Source organism: Tachypleus tridentatus, chromosome 2, assembly GCF_004210375.1.
Source record: "Tachypleus tridentatus isolate NWPU-2018 chromosome 2, ASM421037v1, whole genome shotgun sequence".
Classification (NCBI taxonomy): domain Eukaryota; kingdom Metazoa; phylum Arthropoda; class Merostomata; order Xiphosura; family Limulidae; genus Tachypleus; species Tachypleus tridentatus.
In genome coordinates, this window is record NC_134826.1 from 120,729,438 (window position 1) to 120,747,835 (window position 18,398).

The 18,398-nt window shown below is 28.9% G+C and overlaps 1 protein-coding gene across 12 annotated transcripts in view; it reads right to left on the reverse strand.

Annotated features, from left to right (window-relative positions):
• Nucleotides 1-612: 612 nt before the first annotated feature.
• The window catches only part of LOC143244968 (ras GTPase-activating protein raskol-like), a 147,909-nt gene continuing 130,123 nt past the window's right edge, over nt 613-18,398 (reverse strand). For all 12 annotated transcript variants that reach the window (XM_076490591.1, XM_076490590.1, XM_076490589.1 and 9 more), the window contains 7 exons: nt 17,622-17,959; nt 15,313-15,748; nt 11,614-11,890; nt 10,329-10,590; nt 7,669-7,744; nt 4,949-6,334; nt 613-3,660 (listed from right to left, as the gene is read on the reverse strand). In XM_076490591.1, the coding sequence (XP_076346706.1) occupies nt 6,323-6,334; nt 7,669-7,744; nt 10,329-10,590; nt 11,614-11,890; nt 15,313-15,748; nt 17,622-17,959 (1,401 nt within the window). In that variant the 3' untranslated portion in view covers nt 613-3,660; nt 4,949-6,322. The remainder of the gene's footprint in view (nt 3,661-4,948; nt 6,335-7,668; nt 7,745-10,328; nt 10,591-11,613; nt 11,891-15,312; nt 15,749-17,621; nt 17,960-18,398) is intronic.

Sequence of the window (18,398 nt, forward strand, 5' to 3'; positions counted from 1 at the left end):
AGTAAAACTATTAAACTAACCATTTAAAATAAACTATTAAACTAACTGATTAATACTTAAACAAACTAATTAACTAACTATTAAACTAAATAATAAATTAATTTTTTTTTTATTTCTTTCCTCTTCCTGCCACTCTTAACTAGGGCTTATTTTAAGGGTAGGGCTTATATTAAAACTATCCCCAAAAATCACACTAGGTCTTATTTTATGGGTAGGTCTTATTATCGGAGAAACACGGTACTTGTCAAACAGTGAATTAAAAAAAATATATTATTGCTAGCTTCCTGCAAATAGGTTTAAGTGATATCAGAAACAACATATGTGACTTGTAAATTCCTACAATGCATTATTAGTACATTTCCTATTGTTTTGGTATTTTAGACCAATGTAATTACATATTGTTTCTGTTAAAAGCAATCTTTAACATATAGTAATAAATTTCAAATGACAGTACCTTTTGTTTTTGAAACTTCTAGTCAAATGTGTGCAACTCTATTCAAAACACATTTTACTGTTTGTGTATTTGACAGTTTTGGAGTTGATAAATACTGCTATTTTATAAGCACCACTTAGCTATTGTTTTCATGTTTTTGAGTACACAGTTTGATACAATAGTTTACAAATCTCTTTAATGAATCTTTGATAATACACAATGGTTTCCATCTCTAAGGTTTCTCACAATCAAACATTTAATGTTAAACTTATAGAAATCATTGACTCTGTTTATGCTTAATAGTGAAATATACTTAATATTTACAACAGCACAGAATGGAATTCACTCAAGTAAACATGTTTTATAAAGATGAAAGATTAATTTATTGTCTAATTTGAAAAACCAAAAATTGTGTAACCAGGCTTCATCTTAACCTTCTTCCAAACAGTAATTTATACATTTGCAAAAGGTAACTTAAACAACCGTTCAATATACATATTTTACATTGTTTACTATTGTATACATATATACAAGATAGCAGTTTCCCATATTGAGAAACTTCAACATTTCAATCCATTTAATAAATATTCATCTGGTCTTGGAAGGAATTCAACCATACTTTCAAAAAGCTTACATTTACAAACATTGAAGTTTTTCTTACTGTCCTCTACTCAACAAAATTTCCTAAATCTAATGGATACATTGATAACCAAAATGTTAAATATGTAATTAATTACATTTATGTTACTCAGCTTAAAACACTTGTAACTGAGACTTAGTCATTTTCATGTACATACATGTCAATTGCATCTAACCTCAACTGAATATTTAGAAAAGTGAATGCATGTGATGAAAGCCTATAAATTTATCTGTAGATGTAACTGTTTCAAATATTTTTCTTCACATTAAAATTCTTTGGGAAAATCTGTAATTGAAGTTGAAAGAACATTACATATTATTTTGAATTAAATAGATATTAATTAGTTACATTATTTATTCTTCGACTGAAACTTTTAAGTTGGTCTAAATAAAAAAATTACAATGCACAACAGTGATAAAAAACAAAACAAGTAACAAGTTCTACCACTATAAAAGATATTAATTCTACCATTTATGTCAAAAAATAAAATAACTATTTTCAGATTCTTATTCTAATTACACTCCTCTAATAAGTGAGGACATCTTTATGATAATTTTGATTCATTACATTTGTTTTATTTATATAATGCCCTTATTTTTAGAAATAAGTAAAACTTCACACGTGTAGAAAAATATATTTTTGTAACATGCTATCAAAATGAAGAAACCAGTACTCTGAATATATTTAACTACCATATTTCTTAAATCTTAGTAATAGTATTTTATCCTTAACTAATAGCATGTATTATGAAACAACAATGAATTTCTTTTACATTTTGTATTTGAACTGTATGAAGATTAACATTGTTTTCTTAATTTACCCCTTATGATAGGCATTTTCTATATGGCTGTAGAAGGCCACTGCTGAGAATTTAAAATCTTTCATATTTGCTTTGACTGTGATTAGCACTAAGCACTGTACAGCTTAATTTAAGGAACAAATTGTTGAATGAAACTTTAAAGTAGAGCAGTAAGTATTTAAACAATAAAACATTGTTTTACTTGCAACTTACATCTGTTGGAGAAATCATAATTATGAATTCACAGGTCTGGTTCTAAACTAAAATTATTCAAAAGTACAATTTTTTACCATTGCCAATCACAACATAAATTAGATCAGTGAGAAATACACTACAAGTTCTTTGAGAAAGGTAAAAGATAAACACTATCCTATGCTTGATTAACATCACAACTGAGATTCAAGATCTGAAGTAAAATAAACAACACACAACAACTGTTCAAATATGTGGAGTTCAAATATACTCCACAGCTAGTTTAAAAGCTGTATATATTTTTAACCTTGTAACTAACATATAGTAACTTGACCTAATGTAGCTCATTCATCAATACTAGATAAAACAGTTATCTACAGTTCATAATACTGCTCATTAAGTTGTTAAATGAATATGTGGTAGTTTGTATAGGTAGTAGATCTTTAAAAAGAAACAAACCTGTAGTTGGAGGCTTAATGTAAAAACATTTTCCTTAACAAAACTGTGTTCTCTCAGCTAAGCCATTTATTCACTATGACAGATATTTTTAGAAGTCTTAATATTCTGAAGTGTCATGACTAGTGCAACTAATGAGTATTTCATAAATTAATTTTGACATTTTAGTAGTCTACAAACCTCTCTCTCTATATATATATATATTTGTGTGTGTGTGTACACAATAAAAATTCATCTTTTTTAAAGAAAGAAAAAAATGAGAGAAAACTGAAAGAGTTGATAAGTTTACAGAGAAAATAATTTAAGTATTTGCTAAGATACAGAGTTCGCATCTGATGATGACCAACGACTGATATTACTATACTTTGAGGGTGTGACACAACATACGAGTCTTAACTTTTGGAAAATATATTAATTTATTAACTTTTTTTCAGCTGTGAAACTTCTCACTTTTCTGCTTTTCTATTTTGTAGTCATTTCTTTAATATTCTTCAAGCTGATTATCATTAAGATAATAAATAAATGTATTTTGAAGCATTAATGTTATGGTATATTTGATATGATATCATTAATGAACCTTTATTAATGTGGAGTTCCTCATGTTCAACACTTAAAACATATATGCATGTATTTTCATTTTTAAAATGGTAGTATTTGCAAAATGCAATACACATTTAGGTAATTTGAAAAACAAAACTGATCCTTCCATGTACACACTTATGAACAAATGTTTTTATGTTGTAAGTTCCTTCTTTATGTTGAAATTATAACCTTTTAATTTCAATATAACACCATGGCCTACTTAAAGTATGTGTCTCTGAAAAGAACCAATAACAACTGGTCTAAAACTAACTGACAAAATAATTTACTTGCAAATATTAATTATGGTATTATTAACAATAATAATAATCTGATAATATTATTGTTATTAACTGTCATTTAATTTTTTGTTAATCCAATAACTTGTTTCTACATTTAATAAACAACTTATATTTCTTGAAAGAAATCTTAACAACTATAAACAAACTATGCTTGAATACATATTAAGAATATAACCATTTTCTCTAGGGCATAGATCATCTCCTGTCTATGGGTGGTGATATCCTGCTGCTCACAGGGTATTCCTTGACTGTGAATACACTAGAGTGAATAAAGTTCAGTTTAACAAGTGGAGGTAATAAAAACAATATGTTGATCAATTTGAGAATAAACTAATAAATATTAGGTAAAAACAAACAAACTGACTGTTAGTTCAATTAAGAAACCATGTTTGTGATATGTTAGTGTTATTGAAGGGTGCTATCCCATCTCAAGTAATTTACAAAATTATGTAGTGTTGTAAGGTAATTAGAATTTTAAGTTAAAATTCAATTCAACAAATATAAAATAGCAAAAAGTGGTTTCTAAGCTTTTAAAGCTATTTAACAAAGTTTGAAAACCTTACCTATTATATCTGAGGAAAAAGCAAAATAATAAACATGAAAATTGTAATTTTTAATTCAACTCACTTATTCTGTGAAATTGATATTCTAATAGTAGTATTTTGGCTTTTAACATTTCAACTGGGTACTTTTTAGAATTAATAATTTTTTAAGATTAATGAAACAATTTAATTGTCAATTATTATTACTCTCAATACAGTTAAACTGCAAAACCGTAGCAAAACCTCAAGGTATCATAAGATGACTGTTAACTTGCAACTTTAGGACAAATATTTAAAGAAGTTCATGCAGAAATGTAGTTTATGACATACATAAAAGAACCAATGGGAACTGTGTGACGTGGACCATCTCTTAAATCTGAACGAGTTCATCGAAAAAAGTTATATGTAAATGGTAGAAATCTGATTGCTTTATTATATTTATTATATAAATTTCCAAGTTAAAATTCATAGATATTGCAATATAAAGCGTTTCTTTATGCTAGTCTTAAGCTATGAGAAAGGCATTTGATAGTTTTTTCAGGTTGGCTCATTTCTAAAGAAACTGGCACATCTGCTCTGTTTAATTAATGTGTAACTTATAATACTTCATAAAAAACAAGAGCAATATCTGCAAAAATGCTTCTCCCTTTTTCTGAAATGCTAGTATTATTGCATAAATTATGATGTTCTGTGTGGTAACATGTGTATATTAAATATTTTATATACAGTTCTTTCTAAGCATGTATGAGTGTTTACTGAATTATCCAAAAATACCATTATTTTAAATTTATTTTGTAAAAAATGTTGGTTGTAAATATGTAGTTGAATGCTAAAAATTGTGGAAAGTAATTTATTCATTTCTGCAAAGTTACAATGACATATTAATCTTCCAATATGGGGTGGGGTGGGGGCTCTAATAAAAAATATTAAAACAAATAGAGATTGTACCATTGTGATGGAAGAGAAAAAATAAAAAAACACTAATGATTTTTATCTGGACCTTACCTATAGGTTATACTTTTAAACTGTTCACTTTCCAGCTTTTGATGGTTAAAATGCTGTTCTTCATAAATCAACTTGCTTGGTTAGAAGCTGTGATTCTGTCAGCAGATCAAGGTTTCTTTGTATGGATAACGTTTTCTCTGTGATAGTTCAATTTTCCCACTAACTCTTTCAAAGATTTTCCTTTAATATTTGTAGGTAAAACACACAGAATTCTTATCAGGTTACAAGTGTAGTAGCACACTTTACTGATGTTGTACAGGAGTTGAGAAAAACGGATTAAACTGCAAAGTGGATGATCCATTTTAATGATTACTGAAGCAATAAGAGGTTTAATTTTAAGGTGAATACAAAGAATAATATTTGATCACACTATCTTGATATAGTATTTTGAATGTTATGATGAAATTTCAAGTCATAAGTATACATAACAAAGTTTCATAAGTAGTTTCCTGGTGACTGAGAAGAGAAACAAGTTTTATATAGTACATATATTAAAAAGGTTGGTTTTCAGTGAAGACATGATTACTGTTATTCAGTTTGCATGAAGTTGGAGATAAACTTGTTAATATCCATATAGATTAAACATGTACAGCTAAAAACTTGAATGTTAATTGTCACAATCCTTGCAAGATTTTTTTAGTTAAACTAAATCATTAAACTAAGCGACTACAAAATTAAGAGTAAACAATCAAGATATAATTTTTTCCACTGGTCAGATACTTAAGATTTACTGATGAGACTGGAAGCTACTGTGCTTATATTATCAGAAAAAAAAACAAATAAGTAGGAAATCTATATGTTAAAGTTGGAATACATTATGTAGTGTTAGTAATAATATAAATGAAATAAAAGTTGACCATACGGGTTATATATTGTTTTCCAGGGCTAGTAATCAAAGATGGACATTCGTTACATTTCCCTTTCCTTACAGTAACCTACATCTTCTTTACAAACTTGATCACAGATGTTGAACTTTATACAATCCACATTCTGTTAATTTTCAAAGTTTGATTTCATGCAGCAGCCACAGAACAGTTTCTTTATGTTGAGACATGGTACTTTGTGACAGCAGATATCCTGGTAAGTCAGGTTAGAATGTAAGTTCCATGCAATGTTAATGTATTCTGTAAAGAATGACAAAGACCAAGACATGGACATGGCTCACAGTAGGTTGGTAAGTAGAGATATGCACATGAATAATACAAGGCTGCTATCCAAGACAAATCACAAAACTTGAACATGAATGACAGAAGTCTGCTACCTATAACAGCAGGATATAACTGACACAAGGCATTTAAATAACTGAATGTACAAAGTCTCCAAAACTGTCAGCTGAAACACTTGGATAGAAATCAGACAACAAACAACTGGGAATTACGATGATGCCTGTTAGAACAAACAGAAAAACGACATATTTTTAAAATATTTGATAAGCTTTACATGATTATGAAAATATTTTTGTTACTGCAAACATAAATGCTAACACACACATATAATCACAGCAAGCAACACAATATCAAATAAAAAAATGAAGTAATGACCAACAAACAAAGGTGGAATAGATGAAAACTACCTAGTTCAGAGTAATACTTGTAGAATTAGTCTTTAGGACTAATCTACAAAAGTTGATCAGGTAGAAAAGATGACATTTTGAAAGACGTTTGTCTTTCATTTTTCAGTCAGCTTGCACCAATATCTGAGGAGTTTATACGTCGTCTGGGAGGACTGAAGTAGGCATGATATGATTGGATGATAGTTCTGGTAAAAGTGATTGGTGAAACAAGTGATGATTCAACTAGTGGCAGCCATAAACTACTAATTTCCAGGTCTGAGTTTTTATTTAATGATGGTTTCATCAATTGATGTTGTCCTTTCTGTCTGACCTATTTTTGGAGATTAGGTGTACAAAGACTTTCTCTTCTCTTGAGTGTGACTCTGAACCACGTAACTGTTGCCTATTGCACCTTTGTTTGCTAATCATGAATACTCTATTTAACTTTGTTGATAAAAAAAACTAAGTACATTAATGACTTACCTTACAATGAACTAAAAGTGCAAATGGCCTGATAAAATGCAGTTTTAAATCTTACATTTTTAACCTGTGATAAACTGTAGTAATATAAGGACTACCATGATGATTTTATTATTGATGTTTTTATCAATAAAATAATCATGTACACATTATAAAATTCCACTATAATGCTAAATTACAATATTTGCTTATCACTAAGTTAATTTATTAATTATGCTCTGAAATGAAGTAATAACTTTTTACAGAAAACTTTTTAAAACATTTTTAAACTAATATTTTGAATGTAAACAATAAATATTATTTAAATAAAGTTAAAATATATATAAAAGCAGTAGCTTAAAAATTATGTGAATGTAAATATAATACAGTTTGAGCTCTTGATAACTAACAATTGTATAAATAGTGGCAATTTTGAAAACAAAGAGTGTTTGTGTGCATCATTTTTTTAAATGCATTTTATACAGTGTATTCTCAGGTAGATTAATATTTTTAAAACTAAGGCCATCACGTAAAACAAACTAATATTTAACATATAAATAAAGTGTGTGTAATAATTCAATGAAAGCCTCAGTCTTATACAAAATTAAATGTATACAAATTTTAAGTATAATAAATATAAAAAAAACAAAAAAACAAGACATATAAGTTATGATACCAGACACTTAAACCTTTGCAATGGATGTTTTACCTCTCTAAGACTCCTTTGCCTTTTACTATCACATGAACTTGTATAACAGGATTGATTTGGGTTTTCCTCATCTTTTCTAGTAAGAAAAAACAAATTTCATGTAAAAATAAATTAAAACAAGCAATATACATTACATGTCATGTGAAAAATAAGTAGTATGAAGAATTTAATCTATTTATATGTGTAACATAGCTATAAAAATTGATAAAACATATCAGACTGACAGATATATTACAGTTCCCAAATGTACTGAATTGGTATGATACACAATGATAGAACTAAATTAACTGTATAAGTCAAAACAGTTAAATAAAGGTATTAAAATAGAAGTGAGCAAGTTTTATATGAATGAAAATGTGGGCAAGACTACAGCTATATAAAACATTTTTTTTTCCATGCAATAAAAAAAATGCTTCTTTCAACATATATTCATAATTCACTGGGAGTAATAACACAGGCCTGTGAATTTAAACTTCATAAAAGTTGTTTTGGTTTTAAATAACAGATTTTCTATAATTCAGCTTTGTATATATATTTTTTATCACATAAGGATTTTTTACAAATTGGGAAGAAATAATTCTTACTCAGATCAAATTATTATTTCATTTACCACAATGAATATTTTGTTATCATTACTTTTGTTAACAAAAATACAAACAAACTGAAGATAAGGGAGGAACAGTGATATCAAACACATATCCATCCTCATTCATCCTTTTTTATGTGTAAAATCTACATCTTTTAGTCTCAAAACTATTTTGTGGTCTTTTATGTATTGCATTATTACATTTTGTGAAAAAAATCTGTACATCATGGAGAAAAATGGATATCATGTTTGGACTCAGAGTAGAGGAATTACTATAGAGAATGTAAAACATTTCAGGACAATAAAACCATCGTAAGCCTATGTAATTGATAAAACTTCCTATTTTTTTAAACAAATTAGCTATGAGTGTTTTTCTATTGAAAGGACTGTGCTGATTGAAGATTTAAAGTATTATTAAGAATTTACTTACATGTGCTAACTTGACTGAATTTTTCAATACCAAACTTAAAACGTCATGTGGGGTTAAAGAAAATTAATTATATTGTTATTGTGTGAGAAAAAGTAAAGGTAGTTTGATAATTAAACCATGTAACTTGAAGACTGTTAAGTGTCAGCTGAAATATTAGTATGGTGTAAAAGCTGTGATGTGGAAGCAGCAAGAAATTATCAAAGTTTCAAGCTCAGTCGGAATATTTAGAAGGATGGTATTAACAACCCAAACAAGATAGCTGAATCATAATAAGGTGGTAGAAAGAATAAGCAACGAATTAAATGCTATAACAATCTTGGTGAAATGAAGAAGAGCTAATGATATGTTAAAATAATATTTCACACAGTTACTGTTATAGTGGTTGAAGCCATTGACAGTTAGCTAACAATATGTGATGATAGTGATTTTACACAGTCAGGATTATGGTGGTTTGATGTTGAGAGTAGTGGCATTTGTGTGCTTGTGTTTGTAAAGTAACTGAAAATTTGAGATGGTAAAATCAGTAGGTACATATATTTTTTTTATGAATGTTTTACAAATCATTCTGATTCTCATTTGCAATTACTGTATTGTATGCCTTAAAATAAGAGACCTGAAAGACATTGTGGTGTTTATATTGGATAAACGTCTTTACTAATACAACTATTAAGTAAATTCACTTTCAATATTATAGAGAGGTAATAAACAGACAACAAAAAAACAAAACACCCAAAAAACAGTTCGTACTGATACTAAACATAAAGGAAAGTGTTTCATTAAATGCAATTACAAAAAATCAAATACTGCTACAGCATTTAAAAATGTTTGAATGTAACTTATGAAGAATATTAATTTATTTTAAATTATGCTGTCAGAATGCTTGATCTGGTAGTATCTATATCTGAACTCAGGGACTGAAATTGAGAAGACATTTAACATGTATAATGTTATTTTCCATTTTGTAAACTAATTTTATGGTATATAATTTAGTAAATATGAAGTACTTGATTGCAAACAGTAATTAATTTACTTCCATTTAATAGAAAAAAGTGAAAAATGATACAGAAAAAGGACATGTTTACTAAGTTGATGTAATAAAAAAATCTACTTTTTATTTAGCAATAATTCCAGTGTGTGTTGTGTTAAAATTACATGACAGATGAAACATTATATTAGATATTTGATTATATTTTCTCTGTGGAGTACTTGCAAGATTCAGAGCCATCTATAGATATATTCATGTTTTCAATGCATTAATATCACTACAACAACTAGTAAGGCCAGATTTCTTTTGGCCAGTTTATAAGAATTTTTTTAATTATTCAACTCTGCTATTAATTTATAAGTACTAATTAGTCTTGTAATAAATATATTATAATCCTTTGTCATGGAAGAAAACTAGCTTAAAAAAGTTAATACTGTTCTTCAAAATATTCACACACAGATTTCTTTAGAGATATCTGATCATCTGGACATAAATCTTGTCTGGCAATGATATTATCAGTATGCTCTTGTTCATTGATAAAAACCTGTAACACATAAATATAAAACTATTAATGACATTTCTTATGATAAAAAAATATTTTAAAGGAACTGCTTTCCAAAATTTACACACACACATGCGTGCATGTGAAATATTCTTACCTTCTTTCACCATGTATCAGAAATTCTGATAACTCTTGTCTTTCCAATTTCTGCTGATTGGCATCATTTGAAATGGGACAAGAATGAGGTAGTTGATACTGAGGTTCAGAAAGTTTTGAAAGAGATCCTGATTGTATGGAACACAGTAAGTTTGGTAATGGTGAATATGTTTGGGATGCTGTTGTATCACTATCAGATAATGAAGAATATGAATGGTAAGGACTGTTATTACACTGCCCAAAGCTAGAAAAGTACCCAGTTTCTGTAAAAACAAAAGACAAGAAATTAGTGACAGTGTTTTACATATATTATTGAACCATTTTTTGGCATTCATTGATATTTTATTAAAGTTAATATGACAGATAGAAGTGCAAATGTTTATATTGTAACATACATAATACTGTCCACACTCCTGGATACAATTAAATGTTGAAATATTTAACTATTTCTATTAATATGTTAGGTAAGATAAGGGAAATACATTTAACTAACATCCAGTGATGATGAGAAAACCCACTTGTAGAGAAAAATATATATGTAAAAATGGCTGATTTGGGTTGACAAAATTATCTGAACCCAAACCAGCTGTCTTTACATATATATTTAACTAACATTGTGAAATTTAATGGTTTAGTGATTTCATCTCTTGAGTATTTTATTGCAGGAATTTCAGTAAAATTGATACAGAAATATTTTTAAAGTAAAAATGAACATTCTAACAACATCACACATCAGAAGTTACAACAAACCTTTAAAATTTTCATTATTTGTGATCTTTTTCTTCATCAAATTTAAACATATGGCATATTATCATCTTTCAATAATATTAGAGGGTTGTTTTATGTTGAACATGTCATTCTCTTTGAACTGTTTCAGTTATTCCTTTACAGATGTCCAGTTAATTTCTGTATTGGCTATTTATAATTCTAATGTTCAAACTTTTATGTGTATCAAAAAATATTCCTTTTAAAAATAGTGATATCAGAAAAGAATATCCAATTAACATGTCTAAACCAGAAATCAATCTTACTAAAGTTTCTTAAACCATTTCACTTTATCAACTTTTTTGAGTTTCATGTTCTGAAAAAGGTAGATGTATCCAACTTTATTTCACTTTGGAACCTTTTTGTCTCATCTCAATCTATAGTTTACATGAAATTTAACTTAATAATAAATGCAATATAAAATTCATTATATTAATAATTTGTGTATTAGTCTGTGAATAAACAAAGTGTATTTAAAATTTCAGTGATAATTACAATCATTATAAAACCTGAAAACTTACCATTTTGGGGATAAAATGAACTATGAGAATTACATATTGCATCATCTTTGCTACTATAATGTTCCTCTCTCCTAGATTCATCACAGAAGTCACTTTCACTGCTGCTACTTGACCTAGAATGATCTAGACAATACAGTGGATTCTTAAAAGCCAAGGGAGGTCGTAAGGTATATTGGCCCTCAGAAGAAAAGGTCATTCGTACATGAGACAGATCCGGGGAAGGAAGGGATTGGTCATTTCCTACTGAATGGTAACCTGAAGACCCTAAAGTTGATATCTGAAAACAATGTATGTATATATACATACAATTCATAATTGAAATTTCTTCTTCTCTTTGTATCCTGAGTGCATTAAACCTTAAGTCCATTTTATGCAACTTCTCTTTTGATGCAGTATTTATGAATTTTGTGTTATAAATTACAAGTAACACAAATAACTTAAAGTGCAACAGTTATCATTTACAAAATTAGTTTCTGAAACAGAAATTGATGCTTTTTAAAATAATTACTGACATGTATGCATTGAAACAATTTTAAATGTACAGAACTTTTGTTTAGTTTCATTCTATGCTGTTTCACATTAATGCATGGTCCAGAAAATTGTTAAATTGATTTTGTTTTAGCTGCCTTTGTTTTTCTCTAGAAATAACACCTGTGCTGCTGTATGTTGTGATAGAATGTCAATAAGAGCAGTGTTACTCAGTAGTAAAGCACATGATATATAGAAGTTGTCATCTTCCCTGTGTGAAATAAGAATAACCAGTGAAAAAGATTTAATCCAATATTTATTTTTAAGTAAGAATAACTAGATTCATACAGTTCTATTAGGTTTCTTAAAAGACGTCTGGGAAGTTAATTGATTCACAAGTCTAGTAGAAAGCGACTGTCCAGTGCCCTCTGTAAATATGCATACCATGTTGCTATTGGAGAAATACAGCTTATTCATTTTCATTCACATATCATGTCCATTTTAATTATTTTCCTTAGATTAAAACTTGGTCCTCATTATAAAACTGACCTACCAAAACAACCTTTGAAAATCAGTTAACCTGTGAATACCACATCAGCAAACCATGTGACAACCACAGCTAATACAAAGTCACAGCACAATACCATGTATCAGAACTGCATTTGACATTTTTTAGAATTTCATATATGGTGTGATACCATGTCAGAAAATATGAAACAGCTTTTTTCAGTGCAGAATACTTATACATGAGATCACACAAATGTGTTCAGATAAAGGATATAAAGGATTTAAAATTTACAAGATGGAGATAGGGATATCCCTTGTTCTTAAACAAATTGGTAAAAAAAGGAATATGGATCAACTTGAAGAAACCAAGACCATCCAGAAAGATACTTGCAACAATTCATACTCTTGACATGGTAAAGAAATTGTAACATCTTGTAACAGGTGAGAATTCAGAACCTAAAAGTTATTGGCCAAAAACATCCATTTACTCCAGGTAATGGTACATAGCAAACTATGAAGGATCATTTAAGAAGGCTAACAAGGTATGACTGAAAGCCTTATTTCACAGGGATAAGGCTTTCAGTCATATCTCCTGTTCAACTGTATATCTTAAGCAGCTGAAAAATGAAATGAAATTCATGCTATTCCATATAAACAATAACAGTTATGTCACCAGATGTAATGCTTATAGATGTCTGTGTGACCAGACCTTTGAAATGGGCACAAGAAAACCATCATGTTATTACACTTGATGGATTATGGAAACCACCAATGTGGAGTATTGTACTTTAGACATGAAAATATTATGGTATAGAATTTTTTAGTTGAAACTATACTGCAAGGCTACTACTAAGATGTGTGACTGTCTACTAAAGCATGACTGGACAGGGTGACATGGAATGCAATAATGCAAGGAAGATTTATAATTGTTTTAATATAGTGTGCTCTATATCTGTGTGTGTTTATATAATGTATAATTTAAGGAAAATAAGAGACCTTTTGATTCACCTAGGCCATTCCATGTGTTAAACTAAACTTTAAAATAAAAATAAAACTTAAAGCCAGTCCTTATCACTTAAATATTTGTCAACTGCACTCAAACTCCCTTAAAATTATTGTATCCACCATATCTGAAGATAATCCATTACAAAGGTTAACCACCTTGTCAGAAAGATAAAACTGTCTAAGTTGAAGATTACTCTTATCATGCTAAAACTTATATTTGTGTTCCATAGCCCTGCTAATCTCACCATTACGTTTGAAGAAATAGTGATGTACCAACACTATCAGTTCCCTTAACAACCTCAAACGCCTCAGTCAGATTCCTCCTAACGTTTATTTTTTTTAAGGAGAAGACAAATTCACAGATCTTAAACTGTTTTCATATGAACAACCTTTCAATTCCAGGTATCACCCTAGTATATATCCTCCTCTGAACTCTTTCCAACAATTCAATGTCTTTCTGAGTGTAAGGAGGCCAAGAGTGAACCAATGCTCTAGATGTGGCCTCACATGACATGTACAATGGAATTATAACCTCCTTTGATTTGTATTCAGTATTTCTTTAGATACAATCTAAAATCCTATTTGCCCTGCCACTAGACCAGCAGATTACTTGGATGACTTAAGAGACTGATGAACCAGAACACCAAGATCCTTTTCTTCCCAAACATTGTTAAAGGTTATTCATGTCAAAATATTTTTGTAATTCAAATAATAATATTCCATTAATTACCTTGAATTTACTACAACTAAAAGCCATCTACTATTTATTTGTCTAACTTATCAAATAAATGAAATAATTTTGTAAAGCAGCAGCCTTCTTATTGTCAGCAACACCCAAAACTTTAAAATCCTTAGGACATTTAAGTAATTTATTGACCATTCCTTCATAAATGTCACTGATGTAAATCAAAAGAGCAAAGACCCTAAGACTGAACCTTGTGCTATTCCACTTGTAACATTAATCCAGTCTGACTAAACTCCATTTATAACAACTTCTGCTTCCTTCCATCCAACCAGTTTTCTATCCAATAAGCTAACCTAATCCTCATGCCTAAAGAGAGAATTTTTAACAAGCCTTTTGCTTTCTGAATATCTAGATACACCAAATTCACACTTGTGTCTTCACCTCCATAAACTAACCTTTTTAAAGAATGTCAAAAAGTTAGTAAGTTAGGAATTTTCCATATTGAAACCATACTGACTATCCAGCAAAATTTCAAACTTTGTTAACTGACTTTGCAGAGTATCTTTTATCATATGTTCAAAAGCTTTTCCTTTAACTGGTGTAAGACCAATAGGCTTATGATTATGTGGACAGTTTTTATAACTTTCCTTGAAAAGATGAGTAACAGATGGCTCATTGTCTTCCTTAACCACTCAAAAAACCCTTGTAGAAATATTATCTGCCCAAAGAGCTTAATCATTTTTTAAATTTCCTAATAAAATATATAAATATATATTGTATTAAAAATATTAGAATTGAGTATAGAATAAATACAAAATCTCATATTTATCATTCTTTCAGCAAAGAACAGTTCATTTTAGAGGCTTTAAATCTGGAGAAATAATAATTATTTGAATTAAAATCATTGTTGCATCATTCTTAAATTTTCATAGTATTTTTACAGTGTCTTACAATCTTGCAGAACATGTTATTTATAAGACTTCATGTGACAGAAATATACGTTACTTGAAGGTAAAATGAAAAGCAACACATACCTTACAAATGGAGTTATGGCTGCCAGGTTTTGTATGAAGATTACTTTCGTGTCCTAATTTATCATAATCACTGTTACGAACATTCTTATTTAATACTATTTCTGATGGTTTATTTTCAGTCTTTAATGGATGGCTTGCATCTATTGCTTGTGGACTTCTTATGAAAGGTACTGCAGAATCAAAATCAAAGCTTCTGTGTCTCTCTTTGTCTGTTTTTTGTTCACTAGCTATATTTCTGTCCAAAGTCCTATGCATCAAGATATTTCCATTCGGGACTAAGGGAGAACTGAAATGTTTATCACCCTTTTGACCATTAAAGAACGTGCTTTTTTGCTTTTCACCAGAATATTTTCTGTTCTCCAACAATGCCTCTACTTTTACATAATCGTCTAATGTATTCATGTTTTCAGCTGGAATTTTACTGCCTCTATATTTCCTATTAAAAAGTAAAATGTAAATAGAAACATAACTAATATTTTGATTATGTGAAAAGCTTCATGTTAGTAACATATGTATACAGTTTAGCAATTTAAGAACATCATTAACATTCAAAAATAAAAACATTTGTAGTAGATGTATCTCAAAAGATAAAGGTGACATTTATCAAATATATGAAAAAAAAAAAAACGCAGCAAAATGGACCAATAATTTACAAATATTAATTCAGTTTTGTTTGATGTGTTTTAGGCTTGAAAATTCTATATTGTGATTGGTTACAAATTGTTTTGCATGCTTCATCAGAAAATGCTGCTCCTTTCAATTTGTTTTTAGAGAAAATTCCTTGGTACACATGTTCACAATAACTCCAAACCTTTTATTTTCTTCTGTTAAATGTTTTGACCACTATAAAACCTTATGGCTTGTTTTCCTCATTTTATATAAGGGTTTAAATATCAATTATTTGCTTTGTAGTTCTAAAAGCCTAATGAATGCTATACTTCTGTTCACACATTTAACAATTCCCTCTTGTTCTCTGAGTTAATTAACCTCACATTTCATATGCTGTATTTCATCAAGTGTTTCTCTTCTGTCTTCTCCTTCTGCTCTGATTTTATCCAGGCAGATACATAGATTACCTTATACTTTTTCTTCTTATGTACCACATTTATAAGCCTATGGCTGTTATGTATGTTATATTTAAAGACAAAAAAGAAAAAAAAACTATTTTTGTTTATTTTTTATGTCAGTTAAATGAGCTTCACTTCAGATCTGTTTCTTTTTTTGTATGAGAAACTGCCCTGAAATTTGTAAAACTAAACAGATGCTGAACATAAAAACAAATGAAATGTTTATTACTAAGAATAATATTTAGTCAGACAGGGCAGTGACTATTAACTCTCCAGTTTTTCTTTAATGTCCCAAAAACCATAAGTAATGTCTTATTTTCTTATTTACTGTAATAAATATTTTTACCCACTCATAGTATGTTTAACATTCATCATACTGTTCCACAACTTTCTCTGACAATCAGAGGTTCAGTAGAAAACTTGTGGGTTAATAACACTGAAATTTGAGGTTTGATCACTGTAGTGGCCACATCACAAATAGTTCACTGTGCAGTTTTATGATAATAAAAAAACATCTCTTTGCTAACCACTGTCTGTAAATAATTTTTTGTCACATTCCTTTTAATTTGTACATTTGCAATTTCAACACATAGGTGGTGAGTAAAAAATAGCATATCAAATTTATCACCTTTCTCCTGCAAGTCAGATAATGTGGAGAATAAGAGATGAAAGTTTTTCTGAAATGTTTCTTGTATATTTTATTAAAATGTTATTTATATTTGCAGCATAAGACATTTAAAGTTATGGTTTAAATGCCAAAAACCAAAAACTGGCAAAGCACTGGTAACCAATAGGCCTAATATTTGTGATTAATAAAAATTATCCAAACTTTAGATGCTTTTCTTTTCTCTGTGCTCTTAATTTGTCTATTTTGTATTCCAAACCAGATTTTTACATGATTTTTATCACATGTGTTAGACTTAATATGTATCCCAAGGTTTTGCCATCTTCTGGCTTTCCTCAACAAACATTTTCAATCCAATACTTTTATTCTCAGCAATTTATGTGTTTAAATTATTCAATTCCAACTTCTACTGAGTCATGAAACCTAACAAGGGTTATGTTAAAGTAACTACTTGTCTAAAAATAGTTTTAATTTTTTTTTATAATAGGCCATGAAATCAAATGCTACACTCTAATAATAATACTAATACTAATAATAATGATAATAATAATTCAAGATATATGTATATTGAAAGACAAATATAATCACTGCTATTTTAGAGTAAGATCAAACTTTACCAGGTAGTGGTAGTAGCTTCGTCAGGTGACACATGAGGTGATGTAACCTTTTGAGAGCTTTCATTTGTTAACTCTAGATCTCCATTCATCTTTAATTTTTTGTCTTTAGAGTTTATGCTTGGACATAATGAACACGTAGGAGAATATACCAGTGACTGATGCTGCATTTGATCAGTTCCCTCAGGTAAAGATTTTGTAAGGCCAAGTGGGCTGTGAATGCTACGGTTAATATTGCTTAAGCTTTGGGAACTTGTATGCTGCACTGCCGATGACTGTCGCATTGCAGAAGAGATGTAATTCAAAATCTGTTGTAGTTCATTAAAATCTTCTTCATGATCCTAAACAGACAAAGATAATTTACTTTATATCGTAAATCAGCCCTAGCCATGGCTTTAATATAGAGTAATTTCACGACTGTATAACTTGATTTTTAATATTGTTTTAAATATAATGCTGATCTTACATGCTCAACTCAGGAAAAATTATTTATAAATTGAAAACATTTCCATCTTTAAGCAAATATAAACTGTTTTAATTCCTATTAAGGTATAATCTCCTTAAAAATATTGCAAGCTAAAATTAATTACATTACATATATACACTTCATATTTTAAGGAGATTGCTATATACCAAATAAGTGTATTATATATTTTTAACACTTTTAAATAAATGGCTTTCATTTTATTTCAAAATAAATTTTACACTGTTAATAACATTAGTCATTAACCTTTCTTTTGTACCTGACAATGAGCTTATTTTTATCAGAATAAAAGAAAA